The sequence below is a fragment of the Zootoca vivipara genome, chromosome 1, assembly GCF_965207765.1.
Source record: "Zootoca vivipara chromosome 1, rZooViv2.hap1.1, whole genome shotgun sequence".
Taxonomy (NCBI): domain Eukaryota; kingdom Metazoa; phylum Chordata; class Lepidosauria; order Squamata; family Lacertidae; genus Zootoca; species Zootoca vivipara.
The window spans coordinates 121281329-121304497 of record NC_142582.1 but is presented as its reverse complement, the minus strand read 5'-3'; the positions used below and the strand labels follow the sequence as shown (position 1 = coordinate 121304497).

The 23169-nt window shown below is 39.3% G+C and overlaps 1 protein-coding gene across 8 annotated transcripts in view; it reads right to left on the bottom strand.

Annotated features, from left to right (window-relative positions):
* MARK3 (microtubule affinity regulating kinase 3) overlaps positions 1-23169 on the bottom strand; it is a 66606-nt gene that overhangs the window by 26957 nt on the left and 16480 nt on the right. For all 8 annotated transcript variants that reach the window (XM_035105356.3, XM_088673499.1, XM_088673501.1 and 5 more), the window contains 8 exons: positions 21402-21593; positions 16288-16341; positions 13679-13727; positions 8500-8565; positions 5495-5565; positions 3968-4024; positions 1544-1780; positions 1300-1419 (listed from right to left, as the gene is read on the bottom strand). In XM_035105356.3, coding sequence (XP_034961247.1) covers positions 1300-1419; positions 1544-1780; positions 3968-4024; positions 5495-5565; positions 8500-8565; positions 13679-13727; positions 16288-16341; positions 21402-21593 — 846 coding nt within the window. The remainder of the gene's footprint in view (positions 1-1299; positions 1420-1543; positions 1781-3967; positions 4025-5494; positions 5566-8499; positions 8566-13678; positions 13728-16287; positions 16342-21401; positions 21594-23169) is intronic.

The following is a 23169-nucleotide window of genomic DNA, read 5'->3' as shown; positions in this document are numbered from 1 at the left end:
AAACACACACACTAAAAGGAGTAACATGTTTAAAGCATTTCTATACCTAATACTGAATATTACTAACTTAATATTAACTATTATTCAGTCAACAGCCCGTACTAAACTGCTCTTCATCTTAATAACCTGGCTTTAAAGGAGATGGTTTTATTCAACCACCTGATATGATGCTTTGTATGTGAGTCACCATGGATGGACTAGGCCCCCCCAAAGGTGGCATATAAATACTTTAATGAATAAAAATTATTTTCTCAAATATATGTATATATATATTTGGTAATAAAAGGCAACATCAGAAATCCCAGAATGTGGCTGGTAGCCAAAACGTCAGTTCATAAAGGGTGTACTGACACCGACGTACGTCTCATGAGTTAGGCAGGTCTACTGAAAGAGAGCTAGTGGGACTTAAGTTCTGCTTAACGTGAAGAATGCCCTCTAGGTGGAGCACTGCACCTCCATAACAATCACAGCAGCCTCGAGCTGCACAAAGAGGAGAGATCAAAAGTCGTTACAATACAGTGGGACCTCAACTTACGAACTACTCGACATCCGACGTTTTCGACTTATGAGCGGAAAAAGTGGCCGCGCACTTACGATTTTTTCGACATCCGAACGGAAAACCTGTTCGTGGCTAGATGCGGTTTCCTTGACTTACGAATTTTTCCGTTTCCAATGCATTCCTATGGGAAACCGCTTTCCCTATGGGAAACGCGACTTACGAAGTTTTCGACCTACGAGTGTGCATTCGGAACGGATTAAATTCGTAAGTCGAGGTCCCACTGTTTCCTGATTTCTATCCAACTGAAAAGTAGCATGACGTGCTTCTTCAGTACAATACGATGGGATGATGCTACGAACACTTCCATTTAGACCAATGGCAATGTCGAGGTAGCTTTTGTGTGTGGGTTTGTGCAAGTTACTGTATGACCACCGCAGATGAGGCTTAATGCACTTGGAATGAAGTATTCCACAAGGTAACAGCACCATTTCCCTGCAATTCCAAAATGTACCGTTCTTTCATCCGGGGGAAACCATTAGAGAGTACCAAGAGTAAACAAGTCATCTATAAAAGGCATAACTATCCATATTATGTCCCTCGCAAACCCCTAATTGTACACTGCTTAGAAATTACTGTATAAAGTGGCATATAATTTATTTATTTATTTATTTATTTATTTAAAAAACAAGGCCAAAATTACCTGGATACACAAGTAATTTTAAAATTCAAAATGTGTAAATTCCATTCAATGAAACAGGAGGGGAGAAACGATATTGTAATGGTGAGGAAGATAATACTACCTCAAGAGTGCCTCTTTTAGTTGGGTTTAGCACCAGGAAACGTTTCAGTAGGTTTTCACAGTCCGTTGACATGTAGAATGGAATCCTGTATTTCCCTCTCAGCACTCTTTCTCTCAGTTCCTTTAATCAAAACAAGCACCAAATAGAAAATTACAGCTGTGCTATTAAGTACTGCCATAAGAAAATGACTGTACAGGAACTCCCCATCCTCCTCCCACCCTTTAAGCATAAATTAGGTGTGTACCTTTAGATTCTGCCCATCAAAAGGCAGAGAACCGCTCACAAGAGTGTAAAGAATGACACCTAAGCTCCAAACATCTACTTCAGGTCCATCATACTTCTTGCCTTGGAAGAGTTCCGGAGCAGCATATGGAGGACTGCCACAAAATGTGTCCAGTTTATTTCCAACTGTAAACTCATTGCTAAAACCAAAATCGGCTATTTTAATGTTCATGTCTGCATCAAGCAACAGATTTTCAGCCTGGAGGGGAACAATAGAGTAAGACGTGAGATTTCCCTCCCTGGAAACGAACAGTTTCTTCTGGTCCAAGTCCTTCAAGATCCAATTCATATTAGTCGGGCATATTAGCATGCGTCTTAAAAAGTTTGCTGATTTGCTCACTTACATTAAGTACAGCCAGCTTTTCAGAAGAGACTTAAAAAAGGTTTTGTTTATACTAGATCCTTCTCTTCAGTAAGGAACCCGGTTTATTGTAATACAGTAAGCAGAGCTCTTTTTCTTTTTTTAAGTAGAAAATTCACAGTGAGTCATACAAAATTATAAAAATTCCTTCCAGTAGCACCTTAGAGACCAACTAAGTTTGTCATTGGTATGAGCTTCCATGTGCATGCACACTTCTTCAGAAGAAGTGTGAAGAAGAAGTGTGCATGCACAAGAAAGCTCATATCAATGACAAACTTAGTTGGTCTCTAAGGTGCTACTGGAAGGATTTTTTTATTTTGTTTCGACTACGTCAGATCAACCCAGCTACCTACCTGTAACTTACACAAAATTGTTATACAGAGTTCAACCTGCTCTACTTGTGGAAATTGGGTTTACCGTTCATGAAGGCAAAGGTGTTTGGCAGTGGGGAGGAAACTAAATGTGTAGGGCAGACAGAAGTGATGGAGGCATTCGGCAGTGAGAGATTAAGTGAAACAGCCAAGGCAGCTTTTGAAAAGGAGCCTTTGAGAAAGGTAAGGGGAGCCATGAGAGGCTACGCTCATATATTTGATCAGAGGAGGTTCTGGTGGATTTGGGGTGCCCTTTAACGATTTTATTCATTTCAATTCAATCAGGAATGTGGTTAATTATCTGTGATAATTTTGATTAGTTTTCAGATTTATATCATTGGGTATGTTTTATGAGTTTTCCTTGCAACCTGTTCTTGGGATTGATTTTAATGAAAAGTGGGTTCAAACCGGTCCTAATTTGTATACAAATACTGTATACTGATTTTGTGATACACCAAGAACGGGTGCAAGCCCCAAAGAAGATGGAGCTGCGAACCTAGGGAAGTATAATAAAAATTTTTCCTTCAGTAGCACCTTAAAGACCAACTAAGTTTATATTTTGGTATGAGCTTTCGTGTGCATGCACACTTCTTCAGATACACACTTCTTCAGATGTATCTGAAGAAGTGTGCATGCACACGAAAGCTCATACCAAAATATAAACTTAGTTGGTCTTTAAGGTGCTACTGAAGGAAAAAAATTTATTTTGCTTCGACTCAGACCAACACGGCTACCTACCTGTAACTAGAACTAGGGAAGTATGCAACTAACATAATCCCATGAAATGGGGGTTCATCTCAGGGCGGTTCACAACATAAAATCACAATATAAAATACAAAATAAAAATTAATAAAACAACCCAATACCCCCCCCTCCACAACACATTTTAAAAGGGCATTAGAAGTCAATCAGCCAAAGGCCAGGGAGAAGAGGAATGTTTTGGCCTGGCACCTAAAGATAGGTAACGAAGGTGCCAGGCAAGCCTACCTGGGGAGAGCATTCCACAAGCAGGGAGCTACTGCAGAAAAGGTCTGTTCTCGTGCTGCCACTCTCCAGACCTCTCATGGAGGAGGCACACAAAGAAGGGACTCAGAGGATGATCTCAGGGTCTGGCTAGGTTCATATGCAGAGAGGTGGTCCTTGCAGTCCTGAGTCATTCTATGTCATTTTAAATGTGTTTCTGGCAGGAGGGTTATTGATTTGTTTTTTTGTTTTTATTATGTATTTTGTGTTCTCATTTTGCATTTTTATGTCGTGAACCGCCCTGTGGTCTTCAGAAGAAGGGCAGTGTACAAATTTAATAAATAATAATAATAATAATAACAATTTCTCTCTTTCACCATAACCCATGCAAACCTGCAAGTGAGAATTGAGCTAGCAAAATCCGTACTTAAGCAGAGTCTATTTACTACCAGAAATCATTTCTACTTCTCAAACTATTACCCTCAGCCTTAATAATATGCCAGCCTGCAGTGACTAACATGGTAGGTATTTTACTATTCACATGCCAACTAGTAGTCAAAATTCATCACAGAAAGTCATCCTTTACTTTTCTCGTAAAGAACAAGGAAATTTGGTATTAATCTAGGAACAGAACAGAGTATAAAAATATTTAATAAAGTTCAAGTACAAAATCTTGTGTTTCTCTTCTTACCTTGAGATCTCTGTGAACAATATGCTTTTGATGGCAATACTGCACTGCAGATACTATCTGGATAGAAAACAGGCTCAATTATATAAAGTGACATATATCAAACAACAGAGTTGCTAAAATTGGGAAGCAATTATAATGTCAATATAATGCCCATTATGAGTAACAAAATTACCAAAAGCTCCGAGCCTAAGCACACTTACTTGTGGGTAAGTCTTACTGAAATCAATAAGAATTATTCAAAGAAGTGCATTTAGGATAAGAGTCAAAGTGACAATTGAAGGCAAGCCTATTACCTTACTTAGGCTACTGTTACCCTTCAAGCAGATTGTTATGGTTTCTCTGTATGGTAAACAAGATTAACAGTCAGACAGACAGTATGTGACAAGTTAGAGACATCTTCTAAGTGATGCTTATGAAAATTCCTAAGATTTTTCCAGCTCTGACTCAAAACGTGGCATTCCCTATTGCTTAGCCGTAGGACTCAATTATTGCCCATTTCCATGCATATGCCAAAATTCCGCTATGCAACTTGAAGATATTATGAGTGCCGCCAGACACAAACAGAATGAAAGGTAAATTTCACCAAGAAATTTCACCAAATCAGAGGCCTGTTCTTAACATCAGGGTTCAGAACACACATAATGACAGAGACAGGCAAGTTAACATCCAGACAGCCAATCTTACAAGAATCTCAAATCTCTTTAAGAAAATGTTCATTTCTAACTGGAACAGGTATCTCTTCTGCTTCCAACTGTTTGAGTAATAGATCAAAAGTTAAGCTACTTTCCCTCTGCGCTTTCACAGCAGATTGGCTTGCAAGATGAACAGTGAGAATCACAACAGAGAATAGGAGCAGGGGGCGGATGAGAAAGAGGAACAGCAGACTTGCAGTTTGAAACAGGAGGAACTCAAATCAAGGACAAGCTGTTCTGCAGCCAATACTTGCTTTCTTTGAGCAGTTTCCAATTCATGACCCTTTATTCCACTGCAAACATGTTATAAAAAATGAATGGCTCACTTCAGACATAACACCAAACCATGACTTGGCACTACGTGAATTACCCTCGTTTTCATGTACCTACCCTCACACAGGCTGATTAAATTGCTTCCTTTTGTGCAAACCATAGTCTGTTGTTACATACTAGCCAGCAAACTATGGTTTGTGTTTGCCCTCGAAACCAAGATTGAGACTAAAGCTTAGCACCTCTACCTTAACACCTGTACTTGGAGTTTATCCTTATTGATTTCAATGGAACTTACTTCCCAGGAAGTGTGCGTGTCACAGTAAAATAGTCAAGGGCTTCCTTTTCATACACACACTGAAAAATGTAGGAGCTACTTCCCTGTAGTGATAGATAATCCAATGTAGCTTCAGCATGAATGTGGAAGTATTTGCTGATTGGGCCAATTTTGCTAGTATTTCCCAACATCAACACTCCCTCCAGGAGGGAGAGCAATCACTGACTGGGGGAAATGTTAATTAACTTAAAACATTAAAAAGTCTAGTACAGAATAGTCCATACATACCTGTCTAAATTTAGCTCTTGCTTCCTTTTCCTTCATTCTTCCATGTGCAACTAGATAGTCAAACACTTCCCCTGTAATTGAGATATATGAATGGTGAAATCTTTTGAGGATTTAAGTAATAACTAATTTATTTCTGACTGTGACAATTGGATTTTCGCGTTCTGGAAAATTCAAAAGCCTGCCATATTTTTGTGACTTTTAGACTGGCCCTAATGACAATATTACCCAACTGTGAACAACAGAACCTTAATAGCAGCAGCAGTTTATGAGAGGAAACAAAACATACAAGAATTTGGAAAAAAGAATTTGGTACGTGCATGAACACATGATATATGCAAATTACAAGATTAACATAGCTGCCAAGTTTTGAAATTTTAATCAAGTAGTCAACAGAGTAGCATGTGTTTTTACAGGGAAGAAAAATATTATCTTATTACAATCTTGTTTGACAGGGAGGGCTTCCTTACTGCTTGATGATTTGTAGGAACAAACATATGATAAATATTATTACTTTCAGAAAGAATTTTTTAAAAGATTTATCAGTGACACACAACCATCACACATTCTATTTCTTAGGCTTTTAATTAATGAAACCAGTCAGAGGAACAAATTAAAAATATATGCTAAAAGACTACAGTCACAGTACACAGTAAGTGATTCATTCCGAATCAGACAACCAAGGCAGGAAATTCTCAGTGATATTAGATGTAGTCCCTGACAACTCACCCTGCAGGCTTGTCTTTCAGCATCTCTACAGAATGATTTTAGCTCTTTTGCAATAGTGACATGGCATGGGAATTAGATATAACACTACAGTGGTTCCATCCCACCCCTATAATGCTCATGCAATATATTATTCTGTGCTAGCATTTCAATCTCTTCATGTGATATAAATGGGTATAATCAAAGCAGTGTAAACTGGGGTGGTGGTAGAAATGAGAATTTGGTGTACTTTGGCATACAGACAACTCATAAGACCATTTGTGAATATGAGCCCTTACACGGATTCTATGCTCTACTGTTTACCTAAAGGTAAAGGGACCGCTGACCGTTAGGTCCAGTCGCGAACGACTCTGGGGTTGCGGCGCTCATCTCGCTTTACTGGCCGAGGGAGCCAGTGTACAGCTTCCGGGTCTTGTGGCCAGCATGACTAAGCCGCTTCTGGCTAACCAGAGCAGCGCATGGAAATGACGTTTACCTTCCCACCGGAGCGGTACCTATTTATCTACTTGCACTTTGACGTGCTTTCGAACTTACTTACTTAATTACTAAATAAATAAATGTATACCACCATTTATCCAAATGTCACAAGCAGTTCACAAACAAAAATCCAAAATGAGAATTCTCATTTTGACAAGAATACAAAATAAAACAAAAACAAACTAATAACTCCAAGTGGAACACGCACTTTCACGATTTTTACATTTATATATATATAGATTTAGTCTAGTTACATCAAACTGAGGGGGCAGCAGTTTGCACACCTATTCACTACATAATTCCTCTCCAGTGCCTAAGGTAAGTCAAAATTGCCTTTAAAAATTACAGAAATGGCATGAATCTGGCCTGGGAAAGTCTAACAGTTCCAGGTTTCCTTAGATGCCAGGAGGCCTGCTTTGAATCAACAGTGAAATGCTGCACAGAAGCTTTACTTGTTTTTTCCTCTCTTTTGGGGGAGGGGAAACAGAGAAACTCTATGTCAAGTTTCCTTAACTCACAACCCATTGAGCTAAATACAGCCCATCAGCCATAGCCCACCTCCCATTTTGCTGTAGCAAAAAATAGTACAGTTGTTAAGCACTTGGAAGGTCACAACATATGGCTAGAGGGCTGTGTTTGGCTCAGTAGGTCACATGTTGTGCAGCAGTGCTCTGCATTTTCTGTTCCCTTAAAACCTTTGTATTTTTCACCTAGTTGTTTTAAAAGTGCTATCCTCTACTTTACACTCATCCATCCATCCGGGGAATATAATGGGATCTTGATTTGTTTTCCCTTTCATATTGTTTAATTATGCATCAGTAAAAGAAATGCTGGGGGGAAAAATATCATCAACATGTCTGCAGTTGGTAAAGTTAGCACTATGGTCCATGTAGTTTTGCATATGTATCTTATATTTTTGGAAAATGTATACCTTATGTTAAAAGAAAACTGATACATCTGGCTTCAATATGGAACACATTGTGTTGCTTTATTTTGTATACCACTCTGAGGGCCTTTCATCTTATAAAACATTAGTGTCTTACCTTCCAAGTCCCGGACTGCAGAATCCGGGACCGGCAGCCGTGTGACACCGGATGTTGCATCGACGTAACTTCCGGTGTCGCTTTGCCCTTCTATGGGCACCCAAAATGGCCATTGCCGGCTTCAAAAGTAGCTTCTGCGCATGACCGGAAGTGCGTCGACGCAACTTCCGTTGTCGCCCCACCCATCTATGGGCACCAAAATGGCCGCCGCCGACACTGGAAGTCACATCTATGCACTTCCGGTCATGCGTAGATGCGACTTTTGAAGCCGCCGGCAGCCATTTTTTGTGCCCATAGAAGGGCAAATCAGAAAAAAATGGCCGCTGGCAGGAGAAAATAACGGAGAAAAACAGGAGACGAAGTGATACGGGGGACCACCGGGAAAAGATAAGTAAAAATGGGGGTTTCCCGGGGAAAACGGGAGACTTGGCAGCTATGATTAGTGTGTGTGTGTGTGTATAAATGTACACATTTAGACTGAGAAAAGAAAATCAATAGTACAAGTGTCCACTGAAGGTACAAGGAAACTAATTTGGAATTTTTGGAGTCTGACCATCTGACTAATTTACTGCTTCAAGATAACAACAAGGGCAGTAAGCTCTTACTGAAGTCTGCTAATATTTACATGCTTTCACATTTCTTATGCGGAAAGTATAAGTGGTGGTTTTGAAATGTTATTATTTTTTCCAACATAAACATTATATCTAGTATATCACTTGATTTTTTAAAATTCTGTTTGGCTTGAAATAGTTTTGTACTTACCTCCACTAGCATACTCCATGATTAAGTAGAGCGTTTTTTCGGTTTCAATTACCTCGAATAATTTAACTGGAAGAGACAAGAACTGATTTAGAGATTAACATCAGTGTTACCTACGGTATATAGACAATATTTGTTACTGGACTTCAGTTTTATTTACCATTTCAAATAGTGACCTCAAACACTGGGGAGGCAGGGTGAATACATATTTTTAATCCATTTTCCACTGCCAGGCACATGAACATTACACACTGGTGCCTTATAGACACTCAGGTCAAGTGTCTACCAAATATCCTTTTACTGGAACAGCTAAAGGCTGAATCTGCAAAACATGTTCTCTGCCACAATCTCTCCCCAAGCTGAAGCCCTGAGTCACAACCCAGAGAACTGTTTGCCTAGTGCTGCAATATACAACAAAGCTTTTGGTTTCCTCCTTGAGCAACTCAGCCCCCAAACCGCATGATAAGCCACAACAGAAACATAGGGGGATTTTAAAGAAGTATATAGTAAAGAATGAGTATTAAAATAGAAATACAAGAAGCAGCAATGAATATCAACCTAAGGGGAGCTCCCCGGACTGCTGCTTTAAGTATTTGCTATGTATTTGTTGATGCAGGACTAATTTTGCAGTATTGAGACCACTTACAAAATCAATGAAGCAGGTCCTCTAAGTGCTTTCAGGAAGCATCAGTTGATTGTGTTTTAGAAAACTGACAAATCACATTTTTCCTAGGCACACACATCAAAGACTAATGCAGAAACATCCTGCTTTTTCATATGACTACCTACAGAAGTTTTAACACAATAGGTATTAAAGTAATAGTATTTAAGACCTGAAGAAGAAAAAAATACAGCTATTCAAATGTAACTAGATACAGGAGTAAAATAACTGTACCCGAGAAGTAATTATTTAATAACAGAATCTGAAATAAGCCATTTTCATCATTTACAAAACTACCAGACCTGCTCCCCAAATATCATATTTATAAGGCATGTAATATATTTCTTCATTAGCAGATAGTTTGCTTTGTATATGATAAGCATAGTTTGGTTGTTCTTAGGACAATGCTTCTGAAAAATTTACCAGAAAGTGCCACTTGTTTCAAGGGGTGCAACGTTCAGGGAAAGGGCCGCAGCTTGGCAATCACACATCTGTTTTTCATTCAAAAAGCCATTGTTTCAATCCCTGGCATCTCCAGGCAGGGCTGGGAGAGAGATTCCCAGCCCTGGAGAGCCACTATCAGTCTGTGTACACAAATACTGAGCTAGATGGACCAATGGTTTGACTCGGGATAAAGCAGATTCTCATGTTCCTATGGTTATGATAATACAGCACTCAGTTATGCAATAACATAATATAAGAGCTCGTTGTCGCTAGTATTTTAAAAATTATTTCCAATTGCCAATCATTTTCTTACAGAACACGAGGAACTATGAAGAAGCTCTTAGCTTCATAATACATGCATACATCATTATTCAATTATTCATGCTAGGGTATGATTTGTGCTTAAATCCTAAGTGGTGGGTATTTATAGATTGAGTTGGATGAAAAGTGCTCATCTAGCTGTTGGAAGAAATTTATGGGAATAAGCTACATTGACTTTCGGTGTTACAGTAGAGCCACTAATCACTTCCAAGTCCTATCTTGACATCTCCCTTTATAAGTTAGCACTGTTATCTCTGGATCGCATACATATACATATACATAACACACACACACACACACACACATATAATTCCCATGCTTATCAAGCTGAAACTCCCTCTACAAACCTAATAATGCAGAAACTGATAGTAAATTACACTTCATATTATAAATGTCAAATTAGCTTATTTTTCTGTGTAACCACACCGCATTATGCACAGCTTAATTACTGCCTGCTTTGATCAACCATAGTTTGTCACTGGCAACGTTCAGACGTAACACTAAAACATAGTTTAGCATGACATGAACAAGACTAGCCTTCTTCCCCAGTCTCGTGTGTTCCCTATAATACCTCAAGAACTGCCTCCCCCCATATGAACCAATCCAGACCCAGGCAGTCATAGTCTGAGGCTCTTCTTTGCGTGCTTCCTCCATGAGATCCAGAGGGCCTTTTCTGTGGTGGCTCCCCACTTGTTTAGTGCTCTGCTCAGGGAGGCTCACTTGGCACCTTCATTAAATATCTTTAGATGCCAGGTAAAAATATTCCTCTTCTCCTAGACCAGGAACATCCAACTCCCAAGAGACTGCGATCTACTCACAGTATAAAAATACTGGAAGTGATCTACCCATTGTGGGGGGGGGGACAAAGTTGTTGAGCTTTTTTGGGGGGGGAGCCACAGGTGTTTAGTTTTTTTGGGGGGGGGACTCGCCAAAACGACGACGCAGCAGCGGTAATGACTACTTCCATATCCAAACTCATCGGCTAAAAACACTTAAAGACCGCCCATTTGACAGAGCAAGGGTGGCGGGGGGCTGGGACTTTCACTCCATTGTTTTTCTCTTCCTCCGATTGACAGGGACCTCGCGATCGACCGTGATCATATGGAGATTGACCTGTCGATCACGGTCGACCTGTTGGACATCCTGTCCTAGACCTTTGGCAAATTAATCTATGGTCTTTTAAGCTGTGTGGGGGGGGGGTATTGTCCGTTTGTTATTATGGTATGTATTTTTGTGTTTTTATATTGTAAACCGCCCTGTGATCCTCCTATGAAAGGCAGTATAGAAATTGAATTCATCATCATCCACTAGGAAGAGGATGACAGAAGCCTTTACTTTCCATTTCCCTTAAATGTCATTTGATATGTTATCTGGAGCTGGGATCATAGTTTATCACTAACTATAAGAAGTATAATAAGAGAGGTCCATATCGCTTGTTCTGGAGAAGGAATATTTTGAAACTGACCAGAATTACTGATAAACCACGACACAAAGAAATCCCGTTTAAGAGAAACCAAATGTAAAAGTAAGTATTCAAGCTCCTCTTACTTGCTATGCAAGAGGAGAAACAGAGAAAGCTTGCAAGAAGGCCAAGCTCATTCACTTTGTGCTACACTACCATTTCAATGCAACATCCGAATGCAGCCAATTGTGTCTGAAAGTGGCAAATTATTGCAAACCAAGGTGATCTGAAGGCAGCTGTCTATTTTTGTTTTTAATTAGATTTTTAATTAGTTGTCCCCTCACATACATACATGAAAAGTAATAACAGCCATCTTGAGGAAATAAGCTAGCGTTATGTGAAGACAGTCAAAAGCATTTAAAAAAATTAGAACTCTTTCAAACTATTACAGTGTAGTCCTAGAGTATACCAGAAGTTTAATGTGATCAGTATTGACTGGACTTCAGATTTAATCTAAGAACAGTTATTTCCTGGCAGTTGAAGACTAGCCTCCTCTTTATTTTCTTCTCCCTGATGAATAGGTGTCAAAGCTACAAAGCCTACCCAATGTACACAGCAGAATCTAAGCAATGTTAATTGGAAGAGATTTTGGCTACATCTGAATGCTAGATGCAGGTAGCACAATTAAATCGCTTTTGCTAAAGACATGTTTGCTTCAATTTTAGATACAGCATGTGAATGTGTTACTGGGTTCTGCATGAACTATAAATGCTAACAAGTTCCGATACTAGTTTTCTATACTGTATATTAAGTCTGAACTTTGTAGCAAGAATATTGAACTGCATAGGAATAGCATTCCCTCAGAAACCACACTTATAAATGACAGTACGGTATCAATTACCACTTATTTTTACACTAAGCTCAATTTTAGGTTGACTTGAATTTTCATAGTAAACGCAATAGAGGTATTGGGGATTATGTAGAAGCTGTCAAAGAAACCTGAGTCGACTGGAGATTTAAAGTGCTGAGTTCAGGAATAGCTGAATCTCTTATTTAGGAGACATAGGATTTATTTTATAAGCTTAGAAACATGTTTGAGAAACAAAATGCATCTCTTTAAGCTCTGACTATCCACATTCTCTTCAGGAAAAGCAAAAGGGAACTTCAAAACTGGAATGTATTTTTAAACCAATATACCCCTTAATTCTACAAAATTAAGTGAAATATTGTAATTTAATGTTCCTCTTTAACATTCTCCAGAACAAGACATCTAGGAACATCAACTGTACTGGGTTTGTTGCCCAGAAATTTCCTCTGAGAGGAAGCTGCTGGACTTAATGTGCCCAAATATGTGGCAATGGATAGGCATTCATATAGGACAGGCTGGCTAGTAACCATGCAAAGAAGTGCCTCTTGAGTTATCAAGAACCAACTTGTTATTCAGGCTCTCTGCTTATGGTACACTATATCCTGAGGGTTCATACGATGAATACACTATTTTGCCTAGCAGCAAGGGAGAGGCATTCAATGAAGGCAAGTTTAAGCAACAAGTGATGGGCTTTACTGTTGTACATCAATTTACGACTTCTGTAGAAAACAACAAATAAACTAAATAAATACTATACAGATGTTGTTGTGATCAAGTCCATCTTGCCAGCAGGGTTCCCCCCCTTTTTTTAATTGGACATGATGAGTTTCTTGCACAACTTTGTGGAAAGGTGGGATTTGCAAAAGCACAGGGGACAGCCACTGAAATCTTGTATTGTGTACAAAAGCCCCACAGGCTCCAGAGCCATAACGTTTTTTTTTTTAATAACTAAAAAAAGCGATAATTTCAGTTGGAGGACACTGAAATATAAATTTTGAGCAACAGCTTTGTGACTGACACACACATGTATGGAATAATAGAAACAGAAGCCTTCACATATTTTATGCACATGGGGTAACGTGTAAGTTTAAAAAACAAAAAGTTCACCTAAAGCAAAAACATTAACCCTGTTCAAAAATTACTGGGATAATGGAGAACCTTCATATTCTATCTCTGAGGGATGCATCAAAACTAGCAGAGTTGTACTAAGACAGGGGCACATCAGCTTCCTCCATCCCCTGCCTACCCCCAAAATCTTCTTCAGCCGGTCCCCCATCCTTCAGAGCTGAATTTTGAGGGCAAGCAGGGCACTGCACGAGAGAGGAGATTTCTGTTCCACTATCACACATCCCTTATGCTAATGGCATGGGAGCATTGGATAACGCTCATATTTTATAAACACACACACACTTTAGTCAATTAACTACTGAATAGTTATTCCCACTTCTCAGCCCTCAAAAGTAAAAGCCTTTAACACGTGCCTTACCTATATTGGGATGATTTAAAATCTTCATTATCCTCACTTCCCTGAACAGCTGGAACAGAGAGAAAAATACAATTGTTTATGATTTTTAAAAATCACAAGCCGTTACTTTTTATTTAATAATCATATTTTAGGAACTTGGAAAAGGGTTCTTATATCTGAAAAAGGTTTAAAAGAAACACCCCAACAAAAAGCAAGCCACACATATTGGGACACATAGCTGTAACAAGTTGATGCTAAAGAGATTTCAGAAGGACATTCAAGTTTCTTTGCATGTCTTCTTAATCTGAACTCTAGAAATACTTTAGTGCTCCAAGTGCCAAAGGATGAACATTCCAGGAATAATTATACAGTTTGATATGAATCTGGAATCTGTCCAGTTCTGGGTCAAAACAAAATGTTTACCTCAAAAGGTTTCACAATGATTTTTGTGACTCTGCCAACATGCTAGCACAAGTATCTAATAAGAATAGTGGGCAGACGCGAAGGAGAAATTCACTGCTGTATGCTTTCCTAGTGGTGAGATCCAAGGCACAAGGTATAGAATGGCCCAATTTGCAGTGTTCAAATGAGACACTATGATCTGTGTATGTCTGAATAAAACCCACAGCTCTTGCTAATTAATTAAGACAACTCCCAAAAATTTAGTTGCTTATGCTCTAAACAAGGGCTGTGCAATTCCTTCCCACAAATACTGCTTTTTTAGAAAGGCTGTAATAAAACCGCCCAGAACACTACAGATTTAACAGTGCAGCTCAAGACCTCTAACAGTAATCTGCTTTTTCATACTGCAATATAAACAAAAAGCAATCATAAGAGTTGGCAGCGGATTAAGTCAAATGTCAGCTGTATGGGGCATTTCCTGGGATACCTGGCAGCTGTAAGGGATTTTATATATACTATATTAAAACTTCTCTTTTTCAAAGTCTGAGATAACATTGAATAAAAATTCCCAAATTCCTCATGGATATTTATTGGGAGATATGTATATATTTAGCATTTAGGGGTGTGTGTGTGTGTGTGTGTGTGTGTGTGTGTGTGTGTGTTCATTCCTGAGACTGATGGTAGCCAATCCCTCAGAGGGCAACATCACAAAAGGATTCCTAAACTCCTTTGGGGTTTAAAATTATATCAAGGAGGAGGGGAAAACTCTGGTCCTCTTAAGTTTCCAGAGATGCGTACACAGAAGAAAAAGTGGGACCTCCCCCCCAAAAAAGCAGCAGTTTATCCATCTGTCGTTCTTTTCTTTTCTTTGTGTGTAAAAGTCTATTATTGCATTATGTTGTCATGATAGACAGCACGTATAATTTGGAGGGTGTGGGGGTCCAGCTTTTGAAGGCTCCCCAAGATGAAAAGTCTGGTTCCTAGGAAGTGCAGTAATCTTGCAGTTCTCTGCAAAGGAGTGTTCTGCTCTCACATCCTTTCAAGAAACCCAGTATTCCAGATGGTTGATACTCTCAAGCATTTTCCTGATTATTTTCTAAAAGCTGCCCTTAATGCTAACGGAGGGAGAGCAATCAATTGGTTTTGTATTAAACCAACGACTCTCCTTAGAGATATATTAGCAAACTATCAGGGCATTGCTAGAATAGTATGGTGGGAAAATATGGGGTGTCAGCATACAAACTACAAAAGTATAAAAAGCTGTATGGAAAGCAGCATAATTTTATAGTCTGAAAGTCTAGCAACAATCCAGGTTACCACGAACAGTTGAAAGGAAGCAGGGAAAAGTGCACAATCTCCAAGAGAGAAACCATGGGGAGGGTGGAGTACTAAGTCATCCCCACTTTTCACCTGAAAGCCATACCCAGGTTGCTTTCCCCGGTAAAGATTCCTGGCTTGGGTTTGCAGCATTTCAAGAAAAATCCAATTGGATTGAGAAGAGCTGCAGTGAAGGAAGGGGATAGGTTAAGCCTCAACTCCATCCTGCTGCTTTTCAGTTTTTCCACAGCTGTTGGGTTCCCAGACTTGAATCTGTCATTCACTTTGTATCTGTATTGGTACTATTTTTAACTGGTTTTATATACAGTATGGAACTGTTTTCAAAATGTTTGTATTGTTTTTATATGGAAATGTTTTAAATTGTTTTTAGACTTGTTTTATGGTAACAACTGTTTTATAGTTGCATATTCCATTGTTGTAAACTGCCCTGAAACATGGTGCAGGGCAGGAAAGACGTCTAGTAAAATAAATAAACAAATGTGCAGCTCCAGTCTAAGAAAGTGCATCTCAGTAAATGCTTAATGTTGAATACATTTTGCCCATGAGACAAAACAGCAGAAGAAACAGAGGCTCTTGTTCAGTTTATGCAGCAGTTTGGAGCACTAGAATAAGGACGTAAGACGGGTAGGTGTTATTTCAGACTTTTTTCGTATGTAAATTCCTCGTTCAAATGGGATCAAATTCATCTGATAAGACTGTGCACTTTCTCCCCCTCCCCACAAAATGCAGGGAAAAGGTCAGCATTAAGTTGAAACCACCATGGACTGTGGACTTCACTGAAAAATGCTAACACAAAGTTAAAACTACGGTAAGCCAGGGCTAACATGAAAAATACTACAAAGGGAAATGAACTAAAATACCTGAATGGCTAAACAACTAAGTGAACCTACCTTCTGTAGACTAGTTGGGTTCAACTGTGTTTTGTCGATTATTTTTATTGCAACCTAGAGAAAATGGTTCACAGTTAATATTTGTTAACAAATGGATTTCATGTTACAGTTCAGAGATATTGGTGATGGTAAGTGCACCACCCTTTGAGCAGGGACTGCACAATACAAAATGACAAACACATCTGACATGATCTGAAGATTCAAGCATTAGTACTTAAAACCTGTGGATCAGGGATGCTGTGAATGTATCATGAGCTTCCATAGGAATATCACACAATCTTCGTCCAAAATCAATCACAAGCTGCATTCCACCACATGCAACTTATGTGGCACCTGTATTTCTGAGAGCCTAACCTGGAGCCAGTTATCAGCATCCTATAAAATGGAGTTGGTGCTCAAAAAGCAAACATGTGACTCGGCCACCAAAACAAAACACAAATAAACTGGATAGAAAATAATTCAGGGCTCACATTAGTTTATCATTAATGAGATCTGAAAGAGGTTCTAAATATTGTTGCTTGGGACCTGCACAAAAATATGTTGCAGTGTTGTGTTCCTGTTCACTGCTCGCGTCTGTCCATCAAGCCCTCTATGACACGCCATTCCCTCCCTCTTTAACAGCCATTATTCCATGGTCACTAAACATGCTCAGACCCCACTAGGAGTATCTTGTTTTTTATTCTGCTGCCCTTCATCTGAGGATCACAGGCCAGTTTACAAAATTAAACCACAAAAATACATAGCATAGTAACAAATGAAAACAATAATTTATTTATCTTCTATTTTATCTATTAAATAAACCCTAAAGATTTCCCTAAGCCTACTCATACCTAAGCTGCCCAGAATGCCTGGGGCAACCCAGTCTGAAGGGCAGGGTATAAGTAGGTAAATACATAGAAAAATACATAGAAAATTATAATTATAATTATTTTCCTCCTCTGTGTGCATAGTTCAATTCTGGCATCATAAGCAATAGCTCTTACACCTTGAACATCTGATATAGAGAGAATGATGATATAGTGCAATATGGTGATTTGCAAAGAACAGCAAGAACACATCCCTGTCCTTCAAGCACTGAGCCAAGAATGGAACACTGGATCCAATCAAATGAAATTGCTACACATACTTAGACAGAAATAGTTACATTAGGAAAAGAGGGGCAAATTAGAAAAGCCATGTTTGCAAAACTAATACAAGATCAATTTTTCAGAAGATGTTTTGAGTTAAATTTAATTCCTGGTGCCAGTTCACACCGCTTTCAGAAGCTCTGTTCAATATCTCAGCCTCAGTAGCAGCAAAAGAGAAAGAGCAATGGGTACAGCGGCAGCAGCTAGGGAGGTGACAAATCACATGACTGTTCTATATACTAGAGGCAACAGCACTAGTAGAGCAGGTGTAATTCTCAAACAGAAAAAAGAATTATGAATCCAGCCATTGAAAGAATGCCAAAGACTCAAGGGTACCCTTAAGGCAATTTAAGACAATTCAGTTTTGTCCCAAGGACATGTCACCTCAGCAAACTTATGAGGTGTTCAGTTAACCATGTTTAGTGGCTGCTACTCCTAATAGATAGAAATTCAGCCTGTTGTCCCACACATAAGAAGAAATCTGTGGATCAGCTCAGCATATGAGAGAGGAAGAAAATTTCCCCTTATTCACACAACTCAATCATTTAAAGCATTTTTACAGTGCTCTTCATCAAGAAGAGTTGTTAAATCCCTTGGCATACAACAAACACTAAAACATCCAACATACCATCTCAGGACTATTTAATTGCTCATCCTCTAACATTGTGTATGCCATCAAATGCCAACAGTGCCCTTCAGCTCTCTATATTGGACAAACAGGCCAAACCCTACGCCAAAGGATAAATGGACATAAATCTGACATCAGGAACCAGAAGACAGAAAAACCAGTAGGAGAACACTTCAATCTCCCAGGACATTCTATACAAGATCTCAAAGTAGCTGTCTTACTACAAAAGAATTTCAGAAATAGACTGGAAAGAGAAGTTGCTGAATTGCAACTTATCACCAAGCTCAAAACCATGGAGGGACCTGGTTTGAACAGAGATATCGGGTTCTTATCTCATTATACATGATAAGCGATCTTCAGCCATCTCAACCCTTGCTTTTTCATGCAAAACCATTTGCAGTCGTTTGCGGTCATCAACAGCTATCAGTCAGTCAATCACCCATTTCCACCACCCTTCTGAGTGATCCCCCCTCCCCATCCCCACCCCTCCCCACCCCTTCTCTACATAAGTGCCTGGAAACTTCCATTTCACTGTATCTGAAGAAGTGTGCATGCACACGAAAGCTCATACCAAAATAAAAACTTAGTTGGTCTTTAAGGTGCTACTGAAGGAATTTTTTTATTTTACTTCGATCCAGACCAACACGGCTACCTACCTGTAAACAAACACTAAAGTTTTAACAGACCAGGGAAGATTTAAAAGCTGCTCACAGTGTACACTGAACTTTCTATCTGCAGATGATGAAATTTCAATTTCCTTCCTTCCTTTCTAAGCGGCTGCTGCATCTCAGACAATCAACTTTAACACAAGTTTCTACACAAGTGTTACACTGAGCTATAAGCCTCTTTGCCTTGATTCAACTTTCAACAATGTGTTCAACACAGATCATCCCTACACACAGCAGCGCCAGCCAATCCTGGTAAAGACGACACAATGCTGCAAGCTGCAAGCCCCTTCTGCGACTCACCAGATGCACATTGATCCATAGCTTTATCACCTCCAGACCAGATTAACTGTAGCACCATGCACTAGGGGGATGCTGCAAAGCTACTCACAAACATCAGCTAGTATAAGACAGCTGTCTGTTGGCAGATTGGCCTTCCTTTCGTAACTAGTGTTATCACGCTTGCCTGTAATCCACACTGAATTCCGTTGCACTTCTAGGTGCTCATTTCAAAAGGTGACTTTTCAAATGCTAGGAATCCTCAAAAGTGAAGACCAGCAGTTGAGCAGCAACAATAGGTCATGCCTATTATCCAGCCCTATCTTTTCTTTAAAACTATACGTTTGCCTGAATTTGCAAACGTATTTTATATTGTATATTCCTGCGTATAAGACTACATTTTAACCCAGGAAAATCTCCTCAAAAGTCGGGGGTCGTCTTATACGCCGGGTTGTATGTCTTATATGGCGAGTATATCTCAAACTATATTTTAACTGGAAAAGTTGGGGGTCGTCTTATACGCCCAGTCGTCTTATACGCCGGAATATATGGTATATTATCTCGAGTACCCTCTGGACAGACACTCCTTGAATTTATCAGATTAAGTCATCCATCTACTTCTGAAGTAGCTTTCTGAAAAGTATCTGGAGACTAAGGCAACACCTTTCCATGAATATGAAAGCAAATACGTGACCTAATAGCACATTCACTGTTAAGTGTATGTGGAGAATGTAAAATTGCAGGACACAGCTAAATCAAGAGGATGTCCGCATATTTGAGTTCCTTTATTTTGTCTATAGGGATTAGTATTTTATTCAGTACATAAATAAAATAAAAAATAAATGCATTTCGCAACGATGCCAAGTCAAAGTGGCAGCACCATAAGCAGTGAGAACTCCTTAAGTTATCAAAAAGTGAGCCACCAAGTCATCTAGATTTGCAAATGCAAGAGAGATTAAGGAATGGCCATATCTTTTAAGCAGTCTGCATCTTTTAATCAGGTACAAGTTCAAGGTGGCTTAGAGACACATATTGTCAGCAGTTCCCAGGGTGCTGGTGACTAGCACAAAGCAACAACCTGAGTAATTTTTTATTTTATTTTGCTAAGCCTGCTCCCCACTCCACAAATATGTCAGCATTCAGCTATGACTTCAGTTCAGTCCATCTGCAAGGGAAACACAGCCTTCATTTCTCCCAATTGTCCAAAATTACATACTAGCTTTGAACGGTTTCTGTGCTCCCCATTATTAAGGTCTGCCTCACACTTCAGTTCAAAAATAAAACTGCATTCCACACATGCCGGCTATTTCTTATTCTTGGAACGTGATCCTGAATGAATTTGGAAGCAAGTTTCTCTGAATTTAATGCAACTTACACCCAAGTAGGATTACAGTAACATTAGCATACTGCATAAACAAAACCCAGATCATGAGTTTATACAAAATGTAAAGTGATGCATTTTTTGTTTACGATGAAAGAATGTATGACACCAACCTACTCAAGCATGGCAGATCCAGGTTAACCAAAGGAACATAACCGCAATTTTAGATTAATTAAATTTAGATTAATTAAAACTGAAAAATAAGCTGGGCTACAATTTGTCCTAGACCTTTTAAAAAGGCACAACAACACACAACAACAGTCAATACATTTAAAACAAAACTAAAGCAATACAAAATAGACACTCAGGGCAAAGACCCATTTACTCAGCTGGGAAAGCCTGTCAAAACAAAAATGTCTTCGATTAGAACTGGAAACTACAGATAGTGAGCACCTGTTGCATCTCAGCAGAAATACTATTCCACAGAACAGGGGCAGTTGAACCACTACTATATTTAGCCAGCTGGTTTTTCCAGGTGACACTAATCTACTACAAAACTGATGATTCAAAACTGATGATTCAATTCTATTCCTAAAAAGATTTAAAGAGTGTTGGCAAAATATTGCTAGGAATACCTATGAAGCACAGAAATTCATTTGAGTCAAGAGGTGGGAAACCCATGAGCTGCAATTTATTTATTTTATTTTTGCAATAAATGGTATTCTCCCTATTTTGGCTTACACACATTTCAATCTGGAAAAGCATATTCTTTGGATCAAACCTTTGGGGTTTTTTATTCAATATAAAGATGGAGTATTCATACATATTTTTGAGGTAACATGATTATGTGATAAGTTCACACTATTACTGCATTTGCTGGAAATTGCTGTGTTAGGGACTTCTTGATAAAGCCAAAATATTAGTAGTAGTAGTAGTAGCAGTAGCAGCAGCAGCAGCATTAATTATGGTAATTAAATTTGTATATTGCTCCTCATCAGAAGATCACAGGGAGGTTTACAATATATTGGCTGCTCTTTTATGCTTAAGCATATTTAAAATAGCTTTTTGTTTTCGAAACATGAACAACACTGTACCTCTCTTCCAGTAAGAATGTGTCTGGCCAGTTTGACTTTTGCAAAATTCCCCTTTCCAATCGTTTTAAGAAGCCGGTAATTCCCAATATGGGGTTGTTCATCTGCACAGGAAGCTATAGAATTCCTACAGCGGGCACCAGACCGACTAGGTCGAGGGGGAGCTTCCTGCCGTCCTTCTCCATGAGAGGTATGCTGTAACAAAGAAATACACATATTTAAGACAATGTACTTTGGAAAACATTGTTCCAAATCGAAGAGAGAACAGACTCCAATGAACTAGAACTTGGCAATCACAAATAAATTAATGGGGCAGTAGATCAGGGCAGACAAACAGTGTTTCACACAGTGACTTTTGTCATCGTAAAAAGGAAATGAACAAATTCATGGAGGGATACAAACCATGATACATAATAATATGTTGTATGCCCATCAACAATTACTCAGTATTATCCAAGTACAGCGGTACCTCGGGTTACGAACTTAATTCGTTCCGGAGGTCTGTTCTTAACCCAAAACCATTCTTAACCTGAGGTGCGCTTTGCTAAAGGGGCCTCCTGCTGCCACCGGCACGCAATTTCCGTTCTCATCCTGGGGCAAAGTTCTCAACCTAATGTACTACTTCCAGGTTAGCGGAGTTTGTAACCTGAAGTGTTTGTAACCCAAAATGCTTGTAACCCGAGGTACCACTGTATAAGATCTGTAGTGCTCTTGTGGCATCCAAGGAACTGATTATTAGATTCACCCTCTAAACAGTGCATTTCAGGATTTTGCAAATGTGTCTTAAGGAATCATCAAACAGGAAAGTTGGCATTAACATAGAACAAATGTGGGCAGATGCAGCCACATACATACAGGCTACAGCAGGCATCCCCAAACTTCAACCCTCCAGATGTTTTGGACCACAATTCCCATCATCCCTGACCACTGGTCCTGTTAGTTAGGGATCATGGGAGTTGTAGGCCAAAACATCTGGAGGGCCGCAGTCTGGGGATGCCTGGGCTACAGTCATACCCTCTTACCGGTAGGAATAAACCTCACTGAACTCAACCAAACTGTCTTCTGAGTAGATGTGTATATAACTGCATTGTTAGGCTTTATTTTGGTCCACAAACTCCAATAGAAACAGAGCCCAAGTATGTGTAAATCTATTTGCTCACACCTCCTTCATTTCCCCAGCTCTTCTAATACATTTTTCCTGTTTCCATGTGTTAAGCTATTCGGCCTCTCCATCCACCCCCCCTCTCCACATTGTCCAAATGCAGGTGGTAACCTCATTGAGGCAGAGACCTGCTTTTCTTATATTTTCCTTGTATTTCACAGTGCACACTGATGAAACTGTAGAACATAACCAAATGGAAGTGAATCACTGTTCCTCTTTTAACAAGGGCTGTAGCTCAGTAGCAAATGCAGGAAGTTCTAGGTTCAATTCTTGGTATCTCCTGATAGGGCTGCAAAATATCTATTTGACAACCTAGAGAGCCTGTGTAGACCAGAGGTAGCCAACATGATACTCTCCAGGTGCTGTTGGACTACAACACCCACCATCCCTGACCACTGGCAGGGAGTTGGGAGTCAAACAACAGCTGGAGGACATTGACATGTTGGCTAAACCTGGAGAAGACAATTGCTAGGTGCACCAAGGGCCTGATGCAGTATTAAGCAACTTCCTACATTTTTCACCAAATCTCTTTTCTAAACTTCTTTAAAATATGTTACTAATAATATCTACAGAAACACTGCTTAGGGTATATTCCCTAGAATTTTCTAT